This window comes from Cavia porcellus, unplaced genomic scaffold (genome assembly GCF_034190915.1).
Source record: "Cavia porcellus strain 051 isolate PalLab524CR breed Dunkin Hartley unplaced genomic scaffold, mCavPor4.1 scaffold_18, whole genome shotgun sequence".
Classification (NCBI taxonomy): domain Eukaryota; kingdom Metazoa; phylum Chordata; class Mammalia; order Rodentia; family Caviidae; genus Cavia; species Cavia porcellus.
Window position 1 is genome coordinate 69462964 of NW_026947501.1, and position 21755 is coordinate 69484718.

At 47.1% G+C, this 21755-nt stretch overlaps 1 protein-coding gene across 1 annotated transcript in view; it reads left to right on the plus strand.

Moving 5' to 3' along the window:
• Positions 1-3788: 3788 nt before the first annotated feature.
• Positions 3789-21755, plus strand: part of Stk32b (serine/threonine kinase 32B) — a 336180-nt gene continuing 318213 nt past the window's right edge. The window contains exon 1 of the mRNA XM_063230171.1: positions 3789-4168. Coding sequence (XP_063086241.1) covers positions 4117-4168 — 52 coding nt within the window. The 5' untranslated portion in view covers positions 3789-4116. The remainder of the gene's footprint in view (positions 4169-21755) is intronic.

The window sequence follows — 21755 nt, forward strand, 5'->3', positions numbered from 1 at the left end:
AGTCAACAGCTGTGAAGTCAACAGTGTTGCCTCGAAGGTGCGGTGGAGGGGTAGGCACATGGCCCAGCAGCACATGTGCTCTAGCTCACCGCAGGGAGGAGTTTGTAGCCAACCCGACATGGCAGTGACACCACGAGCTCTGTTCCTTTGTGTGACCAGAACACCAAGGAGCCGGCTCAGCTCTTGACCAGAAGCAGCGCCCCCAGAGGGCACAGGCTGCCTGGCTCCCCTCAGATGACACTTACACTCACACTCCACCCCTGTCTGCTGAGCAGGTCCCCTTGACTGGGCAAGAGTCTTGGGAGCACCAGGTGCTTCTGGGGTCACAGTGCTGGGAGGCCTGGATTCTTCCTCAAGGACGGTACAACGCCTTCTACTTGTTCACCTGCTCCACCCGGGGCTGGCATCTTTCATGGCACATGCAGTTCATCCTTCCTGCATCTCCTACCGCCTCTGATGCTTCCAATATCCTCTTTACTTTCCAGGTCTCTGGCTTGGCCTCACTTCTCCTAAGCCTTGGGCCTCAAACACTAGCTATCCATGCAGGGCTCTTTATTTGTTTAAATTTCTGGTCTCAGCTTCTCCTCTATACCCCGCTCACATCTAGTCAGAGGCTGCCACCTACCCAACCAACCCTTTACATGTGACCTGTCCTCCTGCCCACCCAAGGATCGACACCCATTGCTGGCTGGCACTGTACAGTGCTGTTCTGTAAGGCCACTCTTGACCTCCACCCTCTTCCCCTGCCCACCACACCATGACCCTGGGAGCCTACCACCCACACAGGTCCCCTTCTTTATTCTTTTGGCTGTGCGGGCATAAAGTTCTCATCATTGTTAGCCTCACCTTCAATCCATCAGGAAATCCAGTGAGTTCTGCCTCTGAAACATGGCCAGGACATGACTGTGACCCACTGCCATGTTACAGACCATGACTCTGTGTCCCTATTGGACCCACATCACCAGCCTCTCCCACCTGCATTACATCGGCAACCTCGACCTCAAGGCCGTGGGCCTGCTCATAGTTCTGCCCTGCCTCAGTTTCTCCTCCACAGAGTAGGACTATCCCTTCACGAATGTCGGCTACATGCTTCATTCTGGCTACTGAGAGGGCCTTGAATCTGTGGACAGGAGATGCCATGCAGGGGTGCCACCAGAGGTTGGAGTCCTGCAGTGCCAAGCTGGGGAAAGTGGAGGCAGGAGAAGCTGGCCAGCCATGGGGCAAGTCTTTCTCAGAGGGAACCAGTTCTGTGAACGTCTTAACTTCAGATCGGGCTCCAGAAAAGTGACAGAAGAGAACTCTGCTGCTTTGAGCCATTCAGTGTGTAGCAAGTTCTTACAGCAGCCCTAGCAAATGAAGACCCTTAACTGTGCATTAGGGACAAGTCATTCGATACCACGAGCCCCCTCTGTCCAACTGTAAAGTAGGACAATCGTACCTACATCCTATGTGATCCACAAGCTCTGTAGTCACAAACTGGAACCTGGGTCTTATACCACCAGGAGTAGGTGAGTGTTTGAAAAACTTTTCAAAGTAAGAATATTTATCACTTTTTCAATAAATGCTAAAACACTGTGCAGACTTACAAGAGAAGCACTTTAAATATGAGTTTCACACCTGTACTTGTAGCCACACTCCATTCTGGATGAATTCTGGAGACCCCTACAGTTCTCCCACTCACACCACCCAAGCGGCCCCACACTCTACCAGGGTTTCTGTGCTTCAAATTTCATGAAGTTTAACCTTGTCTTCCTCACCCTTGTGGCTCCTGCTGGACAAAGGAGACAGAGGAAGGGACAAATGCAGAGAAGTCAACATGTCCCATGAACTGTGGGACTCTTCTGCCTCCCTGGCCCCAGGCCTCCTGGGATTCCTTCACGGCCATAGTCTTCATTATTGGTGTGTATGACTATTGATTTCATATACGTACACCAGTCAGCTATTTCTATGACAATGCTTCAAAACGAACATCCCCCAACCTTGGCAGCTTATGAAAACGCACATTTTCCTTGCTGATGAGCCTCAAAATGCATGAGGGGTCCCAGTCTGCATCTTGGGTCCCTCATTCTGGGAACAGCCTACCCTGGGCCAGGCCTTCTCAGGGTGGATGGTAGCAGCAAGACAGAAGGCACACACTTGATATCCCTTACATCCTTCATGCGTGGCTGGCACGGTCACTTTCTCCTGCATACCCCAACCCTAACCCCAGCCCACATTCTCCCCAGTCCCTTTGAGGTGCCTCCTTTATGCTGATGTGGCCAGACCACACCACAGGTGCCTGCTGGCAGCGCAAATGGCTGCGCATACTCCCCAGTCACTTATTTCATGATTTTGGAAAGATCCTTGATAGAATCCTAACAGCAAGCTGAAGAGTTACTGTTCACCCCATTTCACAGAGGCAATGCAGGAGGACACACAGTCAGCTCCAGGAAGGGCAGTTAGGGCCAAAGCCCTGGGTGGCCTGCCGCTCTCAGCTCTGCCTGCGGAGTGAAGTCCCGTTCAGGAAGTCCTTGTCTGTGCTTGTGGCTTCAAGGGCCTTCGACAGTTTCAAGATTTCTGTTTTTATACGCAGGTCTTCACTGCATTGTGATCTGATTTTAGTACAGGTGAGAGGCAGGAATTTAGTTTCAGTCTTCTGCACAGGGATGCCCGTGTTCCCAGCTCAGTGCGCTACAGAGGATGGGTGTTCTCTACTTTAAAAAGTGGGGTGAGCTGGAGGTTTATGATTTTCACCAGAGGAGCATTTTGCTAAGAGCCTAGTGATGGCTCTTTAAACCTTTTGTGGGTCTTACTGCAGTCTTTAAAAATGAAAAGTAAAATTTGGAAATTCAACCTAGTGGAGTAAATCGTTTATCGGAAAATAAGGACAGACAGAGGAAAAGACTAGCGGAAAAGGCAAGGAAGAGAGAGGAGAGGAGCCAAACCTCTTTCTAGCAAAGCAAGCGCCCAGCAGAGGGCGGGACGATGCCGGAGATGCCGCGTCGCACTAGGAGGCCGGGTGGGCGGCTCGCGCGGCCCAGAGCCACCAGGCGCTCCCTGGGGAGCCCTGGGCAAGAGCCACCAACCTATCCTGCGAGCGAGGTGCACAGCGCGTCCCAGGCCTTAGGAGGCCGGGGTGCTCGCCTTTCCTGACACCACTTTGAGCTCCAACCGAGCTCAGGGATCCAGAAAGGAACCCCGCCCCTCAATCTGGTGCCTGTGCCGGGCAGTTTGGGGGAATCCCGAGGCCCACGCCCAGCTATGCCCACAGAGAATAATTTGGGGCGATAAACCATGGCTCTCTTGGGCCTCAGTTTCCCCATGAAGAGGGAAATCGTATTCGGTCCCACAGGGCGGGCTCCACTTTTGTTCAGTGGGAAATCTAGGAACACACAAAGGAGCGGCGTGGCGCGTGTGCTGGAGACGAGCGGCACCGAGTGCCCATCAGCGTCTTCACCGCGGGCCCGGGCGCCTGGGCTCCCTCGGGACGCACCCGGCGCTCCCCGCCCTGGGGACACGGCCCGCATTACTAAGCGGGGGAGCAAACCTTACTCTGGGGCGTTTGCAAGGGGGCGTGGACGACGGTGCCAGTGATATTCTGGCCGGGCCAACCCATGAGACAGTGGTCCTGAGCCACCGTCCTGGGCAAGCCCGTGCACCCCGCGGCTGCTCAGTGGGTCCCGAGCTCCATCCTCCCCGCCGCACTGGGGCTGCGCTCCTCCGCCGCGCCCCTCAGCACGGCCCTCGCCAGTTCTGTTCCCTCCCCTCCTCGCTCTCCTCCCTCTCCTCCTCTTCCTCCTCCTCCACCCGCCTCCTCCACCTTCTCCCGCCCGCTGCAGCTCGCCAGCCGCGCAGCGAGGTGGCCCCGGCGCGGGGAGTCCCGGGCTCCCCAGCCTACACAGGCGCGGGGTGCTGCCGCCCTGAGGGCGCGGCTGAGGGCGCCCGCAGTAGGGGGCGTCCGGAGAAGGGGGCGCGGCGGCGCCGTCCCCGCCCCTGCGTGGCTCTCGGCCCCTCCGGCTCCGCGACTTGGACCTGAGCTGGGCTCAGCGCCTCGCGCTCCCTGCGCGCGTCCCGCCCCCCGCAGCCCCACGGCCGGGCATGTAGCAGCGGCTGCAGCTGCGGGCTCCGCGGCAGAATATGGGCGGGAACCACTCCCACAAGCCCCCAGTGTTTGACGAGAATGAGGAAGGTAAGAGGGCAGGGGCGCAGCTCGCTCGGGCGTCGGCCCAGCTCCCCCTCCCCGCCGTCCTCTGCTGCGCGCTGCGGGGCGCGGGGACCCAGGCGCGGCCACGTCGCGGCGGGCGGAGGGCCGGGCCGGGTGCCAGGCGCGGGGCTTCCACCGGGGCGACTGCTGGGCATCGCGTGCCCTGAGGGGGTCAGACGAGGCCGAGCGCGAGCTGGGGCGGCAGATTCGCAGAGGAAAGCGGGGCCCAAACTTGCGGTGTCGCAGGGAGGACTTGGCTTGGCAGCTAGTGAGGATTTTGCTTGCCTCGGGTTCCTGGGAAGCCAGAGTGGCCTTTTGAGCTTGAGGCTGCAGGAGATGGCCTGGGCTGATGGAAGCACCGTGTGTGTGTGTGTGTGTGTGTGTGTGTGTGTGTGTGTGTGTGTGTGTGTGTAAGCAGGTGCCCACTCCGCAGCTGGACCGTGCATGGCCCAGAACAGTTTAATGAAACTTTCTTGGCTAAACTCCATCCCTCTAAGGAGGGCATCCTGCTGGCCCTGGCCTCCCTGAGGGAGGAGTGATACAGGATTCAGCCTCACTCGAATTCCAGTAGTGGGGGTTAGGTCCATACAATTGGACGTTTGGTCCAGCTGAACCCATCTTGCATCGCTGTGTGTCCATTGACCTCTCTGAAGCACAGTCTTCCTCACCTGTGAGCTGAGCATGTTGCAATGCCCCCACTTCCTCAGAGGATTAACTTTAACCACCAGCGGTGCAGCTGCAAAGTGCCTTATAAGTAAAGGTAAGAAATCCACAACTACACAAATATTGCTGGTTTTCAGTTCATAAACCCCTGCCACCAAAACTGGCTTCTGCCTGGGCCGACTTGCCAAGGAAGAGCAGGCAGTACTGAGCTTTGCTGTGGGCCAGGTCCTGGGCTGGGGTTCCCTCTAACCCTCCTTGTGCCCCATGAGGTGCATACTGTTTGACAGCTGAAGAAAGGGGCCGTGCTTGCCACAGCTGACCCAGGGCAGCACTGGCCTCAGGGCTATGTCACTACTGTCCAGGGCACAGATTTCTGTGCACACAACTGGCTCCTTGGGCTCCTAAGGCAGCCAAGGAGCTCCATGGGTGCTACTCACATGCCCCGTAGGGAGCCCCTGTCCAGAACATAGACGAGGGCACCAGTAAAGTCAGAGAAGCCAGGCCCTACTGTGTGCGCCAGGCCTGAGTAGTCCTTCCCTTGAAGGGCTAACTCCTCAGTGACACCCAATGACTGACTGTTCCTGTTGACCAGGGCAATGGGGATCAGCACAGAGCTTGGGAGGCCCAGAGAGGCATCGGCTCTTCCTGACGTTTGATCTGGAGCATAGCCAAGTCGGAGACATAGCCAAGTGAGGACCGGGAGAGGGAAAGAGAGTGGGAGAGAGAGATACAGAGAGAGACACACACAGAGAGAGACACAAACAGATACACGCGCGCGCACACACACACACACACACACACACACACACACAGAGAGAGAGAGAGAGAGAGAGAGAGAGAGAGAGAGAGAGAGAAATTTCAGAGGCTTTTGGAAGGCTCTTGGGCTTCTTAGTGAGGGCAGACGCCAGGAGCTTCACTCCCAATGTCAGGTGTTCATGGCTCCAGCCTGGGTCAAGGTCTTGCTCTAGGGAATTTTCTCCACATTGTCCCATCTCTTTTCTCTTTCATTTTATTGACCGAGAACACTCACTGCCTTTGGGTTGACAGCTATCCTTCATTCCAGAAAATGTGCTTTAAACTGTTTCTTGGTGTGGCTAGTATTTTCTGGCCTAGGCCACCTTTCTGTTTCCCTGCTGTGGTTCTTCATCCTGGAAGTGGATTGGTGTCACCTGCTTGGGTGCCAACTGAAGCCCAAGGTTGGGGCTCTCCAGCCCAGTGAAACATTAACTTGTTGGATTTTGTCAGAGAATGTCTCAGAACTTCCAGTGCAAGCAAAGCATTTGCAGTGTTATTTGGCACCAACCGAGTCATGCATTTCCATGCTCATCTTTTCCGCGCCTACTTCCTGTGCTGCAATGGAGGGAAGGTGGAGGGCCCCGGTCCTGACAGTGTGGTGGTAGGGGTCGGGGAGCTCCTGCTCTTCGAGGGCCAGTTCCGAGGGAGGGAACAGCCGGGCAAATGCAGATTGTGAAGACTGCATGTGGTCCTTTGGGGTGGCAGCTGCCCCTGTCACGTGGAGCACGAGGCTGGAGGGCACCAGTGCTGGCCCAGCCTTAGGGACGCAGTGGTCACGTGAAGGTGCTTGAGCTTGCTCTCCCAGGCATTCTGGCATCACAACGGGACTTAGGCACCTTAGAAGGTGCCATGCTCTAGTGAACACACACTTGCCCTGAGCCGTAGTTGCCAGGTGGCTGTGAGGGCAAACACCAGCCTGGCCAGGGCAAGTGGGATTGAAGTACCTTCATGCTAAGCAAAGCTACCATTGCCTGTGATGCCACAACCACCTCCACTGTTGGGGCCAAGTGTGGCTCGTGGACACAGCTCACTGGATCAGGCTAACTGGAAGGCCGGGGGAAGCTATTCAATGGACGGAAAGAGTCCTGACCTGGGTCCCCTGCACATTCTTTCTTCTGGTGGTAGTGAAAGAATGATGCTTTAGCTGTCGATGGCTGGACTGGGTGGAGATGGTCCCGTGGCTGAGTGCCCTTGAGTTTCAGCAGTGTGAAGTGCTCTTGAGGGAGATGATTAGCTCCGGCCACTTCACAGCACCCATTGTCAATACCATTGTGCCTCATGCAGTGGTCATGGCTCTTCATAGATTATTGCAGTGGCTCCTTGGCTGCCCTGCTGCTGCCCCACCCGCCTCACAGTCACCTCAGTGCAGGTCAGTCCTCTGCTCAGTCCCCCTGCCTGGCACCGCCCTCCGGCCCAGGTGCCACTCACAGCAAGGAGAGAATAAAAGCTGACGTCCTTCGTCCTTCTAGACGCCCGCCCTCGGACCTCACCTGTCTTTCCTGCTCCTCAGACAGGGCTGGCGCCTCGCGTCTGCTGCCTGAGCTCGCGTGAGACCCTCACTGCTCACCCTGTTTGCGCTGGAGCACCCAGTCCTTCCCTTGCTTTGCTTTCTCTAACACTTCAACAAGGATCTTGCTTATTTCCTTAGTTGTTGTGTCTTCCTTCCTCCCCTCAGCAGCAGATGCCATAAAAGCAGTGCTTTGTGTATAATTGTTTGTCTCCTCATAAAGTTTCAGGCTCCTCAAACTTAGGAATCTTGCAGACTGGATTCAAGATCTAAAATGACACCTGGTCTTAGAGCTGCTTTGTAAATGTTTGGGGAGTGGCTGACTAACTGCATGATTGAAAGTGCTAGCCTTGTCAGCTGTGGTTGGACCAGGTTCTCAGTGACATCGGGGATCCTCCTCCTCATGCTTTCTCCCCTCGTTGGACTGTGGTCTTGGGCGCGCTCCCTTCCCATGTGACTCCCATTCTTGGGAGTCCTAGTCTTGCAGCTCTGAGTGAGGAGAGTCTTTCTCATCATCTTTGCAGAGAATGTCAGTGGGTGACTTAGGGTTAGTTCTGACTCTGTCTTGGGACATTCTTGAATCCATTCCTTTAACTAGGGAGAGATGGGCCTCTGACTGGTTTTGTGTGGAGCAGGTGGTGGAATCACCTCCATGTGAGGTTTTTGTGTAGAAAGTGTATGAGAAAAAAATTCTTCAAGGAATATTAAAATTTCACAGGGACAAAGGCTGAGAGATACTTCCTAGCAGGTAGATCAAATAAGCAAAACCCCATCTGCTTCAGCACCTGTTACCATGGTGTTCTTTGTTTGGAACACCTGGCTTATCTTGTTTAGTTGCTGGGTTCTTCATGCAACTTTCTTTTGCTGTAACAAATATCCAAGACAGCTAACTTATTAAGAGAGAGAGTTTCTTTTGGTTCACAGTGTTGGAGGCTTCATTCCAGGATTGACTGGACTGTTGCTTTGGGTCTGTGGTGAGACAGCACATCCTGGTGGGAGAACATGGCAGAGAAAATCCAAAAGTGAAAGAGAAGACCAAGCACAGCGTCTCAATGACACCAAGTCTCCAACTAGGCCCCTCCTTTAAAGGCTCCATGCCTCCTGGCACTGCCCTGGGGACCAAACCCTTCACAAACAGGTATTTGGGAGCATTTGCTGTCCAAACTAGAGCCCACACTGGACTGGGGCCTCCTTGTAGGGCAGCAGTTACGTCTTTTTCATTTTTGCATCTACGAGACCTCAAGCAGAGCCACTGGAGGCACATGGCAGCTGCGCAAAGATAGAGAGCTATTTCTTTTTGAAATAAAGATGAAAGCAATCACTTATTGGGGGCCTATTTCTTCTGTCTTTCCGAGTTCTGCAGCCATCAGGAAGCAACACATACGTTTCAGGTCTATTAGCAGTAAAGTTTGTTTGGAGAGTTCACCGTGGATTTGAGGCCAGAACGGCCTTCCTCCTTGTGTGGCTCAGCCTCCACACTGGGACTTACTTGAATGGAGAACCAAGCATTCGGACTGGACCCTGTGCTTCAGCAGGGTCTCCTGATTATGGTACCTCGAAGACCCTGGGAAACTGCTGCAGGACGTGCAGAAACAGTGGCTATCACAGCCGGGGGTGTCAGACTGTGAAATATCAACTCTCGGGACCTCAGTTCTTCCCATCCAGAGAGAAAGCAGAGCTTCCCCTCATTCCTGCATTGGGGCAGATGAGGGTGGTTGTCCCCCTCTGGGAAGTGTATTGTGTTTTGGGGCAGATGACGGTGGCTGTCCCCCTCTGGGAAGTGTATTGTGTTAGCAAGGAGGCAGGATTTTTGTTGAGTGCTGAAGGAAGGCATTGGCTGCTTTGGGAGAAAAGGGATCCATATTTTAGGAGGATCAAGCAGCATAAGCTAGCACTGAGCTTAGGTATTTTCCTGGAAGGAACAAATATTCTTGGTAATAGACAGTTAATCTAAAATTTGGAGCAATCACACACAGAAATGGAGAAAATGTTTAGGTACTACCACGCTAAATGGATTAGCTAGTTCAGACAATAATAAAGACAGGAAGCTTAGGACACCAGACCTAAACTATCCAAGAAGAGAAACCGAGGTGAGCCTGTGAGCCAGAGCCAACCAAAGGAGGTGCAGAGGTCGGAGTTGTCCCCTGTCCTCGAATGTCCGTCATCTTGATCCTTTTTTCCCATCCCCATCTTCAGAATGTCCTTATGCACTGAAGATTTTAGCCTCCTGCTCATCTTGGAGAGATGCTTCCTCTGTGAAGCTACTACTATAAATGTCCCATTCTCTCTACAAAGGACACTGCCAGAGTTCCCTGGTACCTTGTTCCTTTCTACTTCCAGGTATGCAAAATAAACTGTACCTTCCCAACCCCCTGAAGTTGTTTGGGGCCTTGCGTTTGTGAGTAAGAGTGGAGGTGATGTGTGTCACACCTGAACAAGCATTGAGACCTTCCAGGTGTCACTTCGTTCATCTCCATCTTGGGGCAACCACAGTGATCTGAATGGTTCGGTCTGATTTCCAGAGCTAGGATAACATAGTCCACAGGTCATGTCCTCTGCCACCCAGAGCGTACTGGGACAAGGCAAGAGTGAGACCTTTGCTTTACTAACATGTTCACGACGGGGCCACAATTCATGTCTTGCCGCCAGGTGGGTTGAACTACCTGTGATACCTGCTTGTCTGACCCGTCGGGTCGGGTGACTTTTAATTAATTTAATTAGGAAAAAGATAAATAAAAGTGATTAGATCCATTTATATCACCCAGTAGTTCAAGCCAGCAGGAACCAGTGAAGCTAGTGAGACTTGAGTTTCCACTCAGCCTTTCCTGACAGGCACACATAGCAAAACCGGCCCCTTGGGGAGCAGACAGCACTGTGATTTCAGGGTCACATTTTGTGCTAGTTCTGCTGTAATTTTGAATATGTTTTATTTTATTGATGACATTTCTTTCAATTTTGATTGCCTAGTCATTTATCACCATCGGAGGCTGAATTTAACCAATTGCTTTTTGTGCATCTATTGAGATGAAATAGGGCTTTTCTCTCTTTTTCTGATCAGGTTGAAAATTTTATTGATTTTAAATGTTGCATTAAGTTTTCATCATTAGCATAACCCCACTTCATCACGATGAGATGTATTCTTGGACTGGATTTGCTAATATTCTGTTTATAACTTTTCATAGGGAGATGTTATAAACACTATACCACCATGTTTGAAACATAAAATACCCTGAAAAAGTTCCACTTAACAAAACTAACACAAAAGGAACTTAAATACCAGAAAAGTTCTGTAGTTTTATAATTGTTGAATCTGTAATAAAATTTTTAAATGAAGTAAAATTTAAACATGAGCTTTTCTTCCCGTGGCCTAAATGCCTTCGTAGGTGAATTAGTTTAAACGTTAGAAATAATGATTGCCTTCTACAAACTTGCAGAGAATAAGAAGAAAATGCACATTTTTGATGGCTTTCTTCACTTTACATATCCTTATTTTAATGAGGCTGTTATAGTTTGTGTCTGGATGTCCTCCCAAAGTCTCATGTGGTCATGGGGGTGGGATTTTCGGAGATGGCTGAATCTAGAGTTTGTGATTGGTTTGCTGTCTAGTTGCTAGGATTGATGGTGTGTGCAGCCTGCATACAGTATAAAAGAGAGAAAGAGGCTTGCTCCTTCTTTTTGCCCCTTTTAGTTTGTTGCTTTTACTGTTTTTCTGCTGCCATGAACGTTTGCTCTTCTGCTTTGACACCCCGCCTCAGAGGCAGCTGGTTACTGACTGAAACTTCCACTAACCATGAGCTAAATATTTTTCCTTCCTTAATTTTGGGTGCTGAATATTTTATCTCAACAACAAGAGAAAAGTAACCAAGACAGAGGTTATTCTGGCCTCACTGAAAGAACTGGGGTGTATCACATGTCTGTTTTCTGGAAGAGTTGGGGAAGGACCAGTATTTGTAAGTTTTAAATATTTCGATATCATACTCATTGCTTTTACTTATTAATTTTCTCATTTTATAAGATCCATGGTAATATCTCCTTTTTCCATTTTGATTTTGGCAGTTTGTGCTTTTCCTTCATTTATTTTTATTGATTGGTCCCCATTGGCTCATCAGCTCTCTCTTTAGATGTAAAAGTAGTTTTGGCTGTAATTTTTATTTATGTGCTTTCTGATTCATTGATTTCTTTTCTAATTTTAATTGTTTTCCTCTGTATACATTTTCAGTTTAATTTACTATTATTTTCTAGATTTTTGAGCTTGTCTTACATCACGAATTACATTTAGTCACATCTTACTCTTTATTCCTTATTTCACTGTGAGTTTTCATTGAAATTATTTCGCTTCAACCTAAATGTTTCTGTAGTATTTCTTGTAGTGTATTCCTGCTGGTAACAGTTTTTCTCTTTCCACTTTTCTGAAAATGTTTTTAAGTAATCTATATTTATACGTGTTTATTTTGTTGGCCATCTCAAGTTCTATGTTGGCAGTTTTTCCTTCAGTTTGAAAACATAACTTTAACGTCTTTTGTCAGTTGTTTCTGTTTCAAACACAGTCATCAGAACTATTTTCTGTTCATTTTAAGCATGTGCTTTCATGGTGTAGCTGTCTTTAAGGTTTTTTTTTTTTTTTTTTTTGTCTTTTTCCTTTTTATCGGTACCAGGGATCAAACTCACGACTGCCTGCTTGCAAGGCAGGCGCTTATGCCGCTGAGCTAAATCCCCAGCCCCGTGTCTTTAAGTTTTTATAGTCCATTTCAGGAATCCAACATGGTGCACAGAGGTATGATATTCTGTTTTTTGCTGTGACTGGTGCTTCTTGAATCTATAACTTAGTGGCTGTGTTAGTTTTGTAGGATTTTCACTTTGTCTTCTAATATTGTTCCTGAAATTTTCCCTTTCTCTTCACATTATCAAACTCAAACTGCGTAGGTATGCAGATTTATCACTCTGTCCCTGTTTGGTCTTACAATATCTCTGTATTCTTTGTCCTTTGCCTTTCTTTGGGTTTAGTTGTAATATTTTCTTCTAGCCTATTTTATTTTAAGTCACTTCAATTCTATTTCTGCTCTTAAGTACAGCTATTAAGTTTTTAACATTAATTATGTATTTCAGTTCTGGAATTATCAGTTTGTTCTCTTCAAAGCTTTTAATTCTCTGCTGAAATTCTCTAAAACCTGCCTTTTAATTTATTAAGGCTGTTAATTAAGTTCATTCAGAAGGCATAATTGGTAATTCCATTATTTGGCAACCCAGTGGGTCTATTTCTATTCTCTATTGTTTCTTTTTAGATATACAAAGATACCTTGGTTTACCAGTGCTTCTGTTCATGAACCAAATTGTTCACAAACAGAAGCATTCAGGAAACATTTGCTTTCTTTTGTGAATTCCACATTGGTGACACATATGACCACAGCCATCCTCCCCAGAATCATGGAGCAAACAGTCTGTAAACCAAGGTGCCAAGAGTTTGTGATACAGAAAGTGTGATAGATAAATGCAGCAGATGTCCAAGTTTAACAAGCTCAGGACAATAGAGGACACATTGTGACACATCCAACCGTCATTGTTGTCTCTTTCTGAAGCAGATCTGCACGTCTTTTCTCATGAGTGTCTTTAGTCGTCCTTCTGTCACAGCTGCCTCGTTAGCCTGAATTGATGCGAAATGCTTGGCCCTCATGGTCATTTTGAGTTTGGGCAGAGCTGGGAGTTGCTTAGTGCCAGAGCTGGTGAAGTTACAAGCCTGCATTTCCACTGAATAGCACCCAGCCGCAGCATTTGCTGTATTTTTGATCCTACTTCATAAAGACCATGTAGGTTACTTTACATTTTCTACTATTATCATTATAAGAGTAGAGAGAAATAGGAGAATCTAAATTTCCTTTTCTGGTTTTATTTTGAGACAGCGTCTTGCTAAATTACCAAATTACCTGGGCTGGGTTCTGACTTAAAACCTTCTTCCCTTAGCTTCTTAGGGTGCTGGCTTTGCAGGTGTATGCTGTCTAAGTTTAGTGATGCATTTCATTAAACCAAATACATTTAAGGTATTATTTCAACACATAAATAAGCATCAAAGTTATTAATGAAATATTTCACATTCTTTTATTGTCACTAAGTCTTTGAACCCAGGTATGTATTTTAGGTTCTGAGCATATCTTAATTTGGGCTAGCACATTTAAAAGACCCACAAGCCTTGTGTGGCCCATGGCTACCATAGAAGACAGCATGACTTTATGGCTTTGCCGATATTTTGTTATTGACTGTTTTATGTTTGCCAGTTGAATGGGCAAAAATTGGTATTGCTCTGTGTTTAGTTGCATTTCCTTGCTAACCAGGGTGAGGTTTCTTCGTGTATTTAGTTTCCAGTCATGTTTCTACTTTTGTAAAGGGCCTGTGCATGGCTTTGTTGATTTTCTATGAGAAGTCTGTCTTCCATGATGTGTAGAGGTTTTTGCAAATACTCTGTCATTTGTACATTGCAAATAATTCTCTCTTGTTTCTGTTGTTACATTTTGTCCATTGTGGTGCCTCCTGACATCATAAATACCTTTATTTCAAGGTCCTATTTACCCTGTTGTTTATATTTTTGTGTATAATAAAGGCTTCTCCACCACAAGATTTAAACTTATTATTTATTAAAGCAGTTTTTTCCCTTTATTTCCATACCATTATGTCCTTCTGGGTTTCTACACGTCTCTGGTTCTTCCTTCCCTGTTTTGCAAGCCTGATCTCCTCTCCCTGACAATGGATCTCAGAGTTTCTCAAGACTGAGCACGTGAACTTCTTCTAGCTCTCTGTGCTACTTCCCTGATTGATCTGGTTGACCTCAATATGTTCAACCACTCTGTATCATCAGGCTGCAATCAGGAGCCCAAACCCATACCAATTGTCACAGAGGGAATATGTCATTCAAAGAATTGCCAGCTGGTAAAAGGGTTAGCTACTAAATGAAGTCGAAGAAGGCTCCAAGGGGTACAGCAGAAGCAACTTCTAAAAGACAAATATTCCCTCAAGGGCCACGGAAGAGTAAACAAGGAAAAGATGCTTAAAACAAGGACTTCCACCCAATCCCTACCCACATGTGATGCTTATATCTTAGTTGCCTTAGTTGCTGAGACATAACATCCAATGCCCACACCTTAAAGGAAGAGAAGTTTGTTTTACCTCATGTTTTTAGAGAATTCAGTTCATAGCTGACTGGAGCAAAGGCAGGGAGGACATGGTGGAAGGGTATGGTAGAGGAAAGCTGCTCTTGCCATGGTGGCCAGGAAGCAGAAAGGGAAAGGGACAGCTAGGAGGGACATGATAGCCTTCCAGGCCACACCTCTAGGGACAGGCTTCCACTACTAGCCTCCTAACAGCACGTACATCTCTGAACCCATCCTCTAATCACCTTCCAAAGTGCCACTTCTGAATACGTGAGACTTGGGAGATATTTTGGATCTGAACCATAACATTGCATCCCTTGTCCCCAAAGGACTCTTGCTGATCTCACCATGAGAACTGCATTTTAGTCCATCTGTAAAAGCCACCAAAATCTTAAGGGTTCCAGCATTGCTGAAAAGTCCAAATCCAAAGTCTCCTCAGAGACTCAAGGCAAACTCTTAGCTGTGAGCCTTTGCAAAGTTAAAAAGAAAGATAAACACAGTACGTCCAATATATAGTGGCACAGGGTAAACTTTCCACGCCAAAAGGAAGAACAGAGGGATGGAATGGAATGGAGCCAAAACAAGACTGAAACCCAGCAGGGAAAATATATTAGTCCTATAACGCTGTGTCCAATTCCTGGAGCAAGTTGTCAGATGTGAGCTCCAAATGCTGGGGTAGCCCCATCCCTATGGTGTTGCTGGTTGGAGCCCTCAGGGCCTCTCCCTTTGAGTGGCTTTTGCTTACTGTCTGCAGCTTTTCTCAACAGACATCGACATTCCTCTCATTTCCAGATTCCTGGTGTCTCCACTGTACTTTCAGATTCACATGCTTCCCTCCGAGGAGCACCCTGCTGAGCTTTCCAGGCTGTCTTCTGAAATCTGGACAGAAGCTTCTGTGACCCTACAACTCTTGCCGTTGGCATGCCTGTAAAACTGTCACCACATGGATAACACCAAAGTTTGCTGCCAGCTCAAGTGGTAACTGGGTAGCCAGAAGCAAGGCTCCATCGGGTGCCTTTGTTTTAAAGCAAAGTCTCCCAAAGGAAAAAAAGTGAAGGATTGTTGATCTTGTTGATTCTTGAGATGCCCTGGAGCCATTTTCCCTATTGTTCTAATGTAAAACACTTGGCTTCTTTTTAATGCTAATATTTTCAGGAACCATGTACTTCTTTTGTCCTGGTGTTGTAAAGGTTTCTTTTCTGGAAAAACTCCTAACTTTTCAAATCATTGAGCTGTCCCATTTGCTCCTGATCCTAACTATAGATCTAGCTAAAAGCTGCCATCAGTATCTGTGCAGTATCTGTGCTACAGCCAGGGTGTTGAACTGTTTTGAAATTTCTGCTGCCAGATTAATTAGAATGCTGCCCTTAATCTCAGTTGTCTGCAAAGTCTCAGAACATAGGTAAAAAGTATGCAGATCTTGTACCAGAGCATAACACACATGACCTTGAATCCAACTGCCAGTGGAGTCATTGTTTTCAACTGAGGTCTCCTGAGCCTGGCCTTTATTTTTTTTCCATGGACATTTTTGCCTTTATTTTAAAATAGAGTGAATCTCTAAAATACCAGACATAGCTGAATTCAAATGTCAATATACATATCAGTTCCATGATTTCATTATAGAGGCAAATGTGAAGTTTTAAGAATTATTATTGTTGCTTTAAAAAATTTTTCAAATTATTTTGAAGGTAGTAAAATACAACAGAGCAAGATGGAACAAAGCCAATTTAGACTGTGTAGTGAAATTGGTACAGAACTTGACAGCAGGTTACCAGGATAACAGTAATGGGTATCACAGTATATCTTGGCATTTTCACAATAGTTGTTCTTTCAATCAGATATAGGGAAATAAAATGAAATATAGAACATTATAGAACTTATCAAAACAGAATATTAAATAGAGCAATACCATTAATCAGAATAAAGCAAAACAGTGGTAAAAATATTTGCCTTCAAAGAGATGGTAGAAGGAAATCTCCCTTATTTGCTATATTGCATATGGTCAACTTCCCAAGAAGTGCTCAGATCTCTGGTTCCCATTTGCTAATGGGGTGGGGTGGGAGGTGGCATGTTTGATTCTTAGCCCGTGCCCTGGTGGGCTCACTACCGGTTAGCAAGGAGGCAGCCTGGTTGCTTGGTTTCCCAGTGCTCTAAGTTCCAACATGGTGCAGATCTCAGGAGTCACTAGTGGTTCTCTCCTGGGGCAACCTCAGCCTGCCGCACCACAGCCACTTACCAGGGGGGCGACTCTGGCCTTTATTACATGAACTTCTATCAGCATTCTCATCTTCTGAGATCAGAGCAGAATCTCCCATCAAGTTTGGCTTCAAGCACTCTGAGACTTCTGTACCTGGCTTCTCTAACCCTTACAAACACCACCCACAAATTAGTTCCCAAAGATTCTGAACCACATGGTCAGCATGATCACAATAATGGCCCCACTTCTCTCATACCAAAATATATTTTAGTTACTTTATCCTCCTTGAGCAATTACCAGACATCCACAAGGAAGATAAATTTATTTTGGCTTAGAATTTTAGAGGATTTGGTGCATAGTTGGCTGGCTGCAAGGCAGGAAGCAAATGGTGGAAGGATCTGGTGGCAGAAACCTGCTCATGTCATGTGACCAGGGAGCAGAAAGGTAGTAGCTTGGGCATAGGAGTGCACTCTTCCTGCTCACATCCCCAGTGACCCATCTCCAGGAGGCCTCTAACTATTAACTGCACACTCAGCTATGACCTTATCAGTGGACATCCCCATTGGTGACTGTAGCGCCCCATGATCCAGTCATCTCCCCTAAGCCCCTCCTCTGCTCACATCGGACTTCGGGGCACATTCCACACCTAAACCATAATATTTTCTTTTGGAGAAAGCAAAGTTACCAGAAGAACTCACAGCCCGTGTGGTGACAGAGACACTTGCTGGAGAGTGCTGGCTGCAGCTGGTTCGTGAGTGCCCCTGAAGGTGGGCCTCACACCCATTTAGTGGATGCCAGGCAGGAAACCACATGTTAGGACAGTCCCTTCTTCCCAGCCTCCTGGACATTTCAGGGTCTCTCCTGTGCCACCTGTTGGCAATGACCAACACAAAGCCAGCTGGAAAAGACTGTGGGGTCCAGCATCACAAACTTGATTTGGAACCAGGAGACAGTAAATTAATAACCCAAGCATAGTATTCTATGACACAGACTTAGTAACTCATTACCTTGATTTATATTTCTCCTCTGGTTTCCAAATCTGTCTTTCTATTTATAATTCTACCTACATGTCTCAAAATAATTAGTATCTCAAATTCAACATGACTTCACCAGACGATTTTGTTCGTGTACATTATCATTATTCAGTTGTAGGAACCAAAATAGCTGAGGTTTTCCTCGATGTGTTCCTCTCCATTACATGCACGATCTAGTTAGGCTCCTGCCTGTGCTGATTTCATCTCTTGAACATCTTTCATACCCGGTCCGGTCTTTCCAGCTGTGCCACCCCACCACCGTTCACACACCACTTGGGAATGAGATCTGTGGAGTTTTGAAACTGGTCTCTCTGCATGCTCCTTGCGCTTGTAGGGTGTCCTCCACCCTACAGTCAGAATAACTGTAGACCACAAATATGATCATGCCAGTTCCTTGTAGTAATTACCGCCGCTCTTAGAATAGCTACTAGAATGGCTGATGTGGTCTTCAAGACCTATGTGGTGCAGAGTCTGCACATCCTCCCGTGCCTCTCTCATGTTATATCGCTCTTTGCTGCATTAGTGAAATCAGTCAGCGCTCTTAAAGTTCTTAGCTCAGTCTCTGGCACGTGGTATTTGTCCTATAAAGGAAGCCACTTCTTCAACCTTATTTATAACCAATGTTAGTATTTCTCATTATTGTTTACACTCTTTCAACCACATAGCAAGTCTTTCAGTTTCTTGAAAGTTTTGTGTTCAGCCCAGCCCCAGGGCCTCACTCTATGCTGTTTGCTTTGCCTGTCTTTTCTTTGCACTCTGCGTATTTGGCTTAGTCATCTCTCTCCATCCTTGAAGGCTCCTTATCCCCAGGCTAAGTCACATCTCCTCTAACTATCCCTCAACCCTGGCAGATTTCCACATGGTCTTGCATGGCATCCATCACAGTTGCAATTCTAGTTATTTTTGTGAGGATTTCATTAATGTTTGAGCTTGTGTAATGCTTATACTGTCTCAAATAGATTCTACCATTTTGGAATATGATTGTCACTGTACCTGTTTTTCCTTGAGTTGTATTAGATAAGGCAAAGAAAAATCACTTTGGAGGTTTTGAAAGACTACAGATTCCATCTTGGTGACAAAAGGAGATACCCTGGTATTGTAATCCAAATATTGTATATTGTAGTTTAAATATTGTAATTGCTTTTCCAATCTGCCTCACAATATGGAGTTATATTTATAATCCCATAGAAACATTATTTGGAATTCCAGTGACTTAAATTCAATACACGTCTAATGCAACCCATGGCAAAAGCAAAGACACTGAGATATATTCAAAATTATGAACAGCCCAGGGGTCCTAAGCCATGTGAGGATATGCAGGCAAAGGCCCTGATCCAAGGCTTTTCCCAGAATTCATTATCTTGTGAAAAAAGAAGTGGCTTGGGGATGAGTGACAGTGAGGATGGCAGAATTATGTGAGCAAGGTGAGCTGAGCTGGCCAGGTGGGACAGCAAGCGCCTCTGCAATCTGTAGGAGAAAGATACGCAGAAAGACTAGTCTGCATAACTCAACTGGGATAGCAGGTGAATGAATTTACAAGGATGTTGCTTCAGTTTCTGATACGTAAACTTTTGTGTCCTGAGAAGTTATAACTTCTTATTTTGAGGCTCCTATGCATTGACATTCCTGGAGACATTCCAGAGCTATTTGGCTCTGCCATCCTGCTGTGTTCAACCATTGTGAGGAAACAGGAAGCTGTTGGTTGACTTTTAGGGTTACATATTAGTACCTTAGCTGGCTTTATTTGCATTAGGGCCTGTTGAAGGGAGAAGGAAATAGCACAGCTAGCTCTGTACATATCAGTAGATAGAGACAGGTTCGGTTTAACTAATACTGAAGCAATTGTTCTGCATTCAAGGGGAGCTGCTCAGGTCGTCTCCTATGCCCTGGGAAAGAGAAAAAGAATTACACGTAATACAAACCAACTATAGGTGTCTTAGTCAGCTTTTCCTCACTGGGACCAAATACCCAGCTATATAAGTTAAAGGAAAAGAGGTTGGTTTGACTCATGGTTGTTATTTATTGAAGTCTCAATTCAGCAGCACGGAGGAAGGGTCTGGTCAAGGAAAGCTGCTTAGCCCATGGCAGCCAGGACAAGAGCAAGAGAATGGCTCCAGAGAGTCAGGGAACAAGGACCAGGTCTGACACCAGGGCTGCACCTCCGTGACCCACCTGACACACCCCAAGTGTACTTCAGTATTCTAGGTACTTCTGAGCCAATCAGGTTGACAGTCCAGTTTAACTGTCACAGAGCGCATTTTTCAAACATTCTCATAGTGTTACCTGATCTTTAGATTAGCAGTGTAAGAACTATGTTGGCGACATTTGCTACTTGAGGACATTGCAATTAACCAGGTTAATAAAATTGTAGCACTTGATCTCACATCTTCTGTATACCAGAGGGCCCTTTCCCCACACTGGTCCTGCCCACAACTCAATAATTTTCATCCTGACTGCAGAATCATTTTGTTTTGCCATAGCTGTATACTACCTGTACTGTTACCTAATACTTTCTTCTATCCTGGCTGATATTACTTTAATAGAGCATTTTGCGGTGGAAATTTCTATTTCCACTTTAAATTAGAAACGAATTGAGACTTCAATAAATAACAAGATCAAGATGATATCTGTTGTAAAATACATAATTTTTTCCAATTAACACATCCCTCACCCTGCAGCTACCATGTGTGTGCGCGCGCGTGTGTTTATGTGTGTACTGAGAACACCTAAGATGTCCTATCTTGGCAAATTTCGAGTATATTTTCATTGACTGTAGTTAATGTGTATTGTATTGTTGGCATTTTTGAGAGCTTCAGCTTAGGACTTCCTCAGGTAATAATTTAGAATGAGCCTGTAAATGAATGAACTGTCAGTAGTATTGGATGGCAGTTGTAGGGTGCAGGATTGGAGCTCACCTTAGATATTTGCATGTTGGTGCAGGGTAACAGACAATCCCTGGGGGAACTGGGCATCCCACTTTTCACTTACCACTGGAGACTTGCAGTGAGATGCTCTGCGAATCAACTCTGTTTATCCTAAGACCAAGCTTCACCCTCAAACTCAGTGTAGTATGGGGCTATGGAACTTGTGCCCAGGCGCACCATGGACTCCTCCAGCAGGAATGCCCATAGCAATGTTAAACACCACAGGTCCTGGACAGTGGCACTGGAGTCCAGTGCTGGGCCTGCCATGTATTGGATGAATGATTCTAAGTTCTTCACCTCTCTGACCCTCAGTCTTCCCATCTGTAGAATGAAGGTGAATGTTATTTCATAACTCTTGAAGAATAAATAAATTACTATCTTAAGTCGCTTACATAATCTGACAGTAGCAAAGACTCTATACATTGTTTATTACAATTAAATTTGTTATCGAAGATCACAACATAGCAGTGAAAAGCATAGATTTTGGCATTACATAAATCTGAGTTCAAATCTTGCTTTTTCTACATATTCATGGTATCACCTTGAAGCCCCTGCTGAACCTCCTTAGGCCTTAGTTTCTTCCTCTGGAGGATGGGAACACCGATGATACATTTATCAGTGGGTAGGGTGATGCAGGGCCCAGGAAGTGCTCTAGATATTGTGTGTGGGGTGCCTGGTTCAACCCAGGATGGGGGGCCCACATATACAGAAGTCAGGTGAAGGAGGTAGCCACTGATTCCCCCAGGAAGGTGCTTCTGACTCCTCCGGCCAGCATTCAGTCCTGGCTGTCAGGAGCCTCGCTCTCATCCTCATTCTCCTAGGAAACAGTGTGTTCGAAGGACGCTGTCCTCAAAGCTGCTCTGACCGCGTCCCCGTTACACCTGTCAGGATGCCGAGGCCGTTTGCAGAAGCCTGACTCGGGCAGTCATGCGGAACCAGAGATGGGCGTAGCCGTCCTCTGCTCACTGGCGGAAGCCGCTGAAGTCCATCAGGCCGTCTTCTGAGCTGTCGTGGAGTCTTGATCAACTTCATGGCAGCCCTTAGAAGAGGCTTGGAATGAGAGAGCAGGGTTTCGTGAGGGTTAGACCCCAAGCCCCTGGCCTTTAGGAGGTGTCTGTCATCACAGGTGTTTGAAGGGAACCAAGAAAAGACTGTGGGTGCCTGCAGTTGCAGGCTGAATGCGTCTCCTAGTGTAAGACAGGATGAAGCCAAACCCCATGGGGTAGAGATGAGGACTGACCCTTCCCTTCTCCCTCCCGCTGTCAGAGGGGTGTCATCGGACTGGCCACTTTGCATCCCTCTGGAGGATGGCC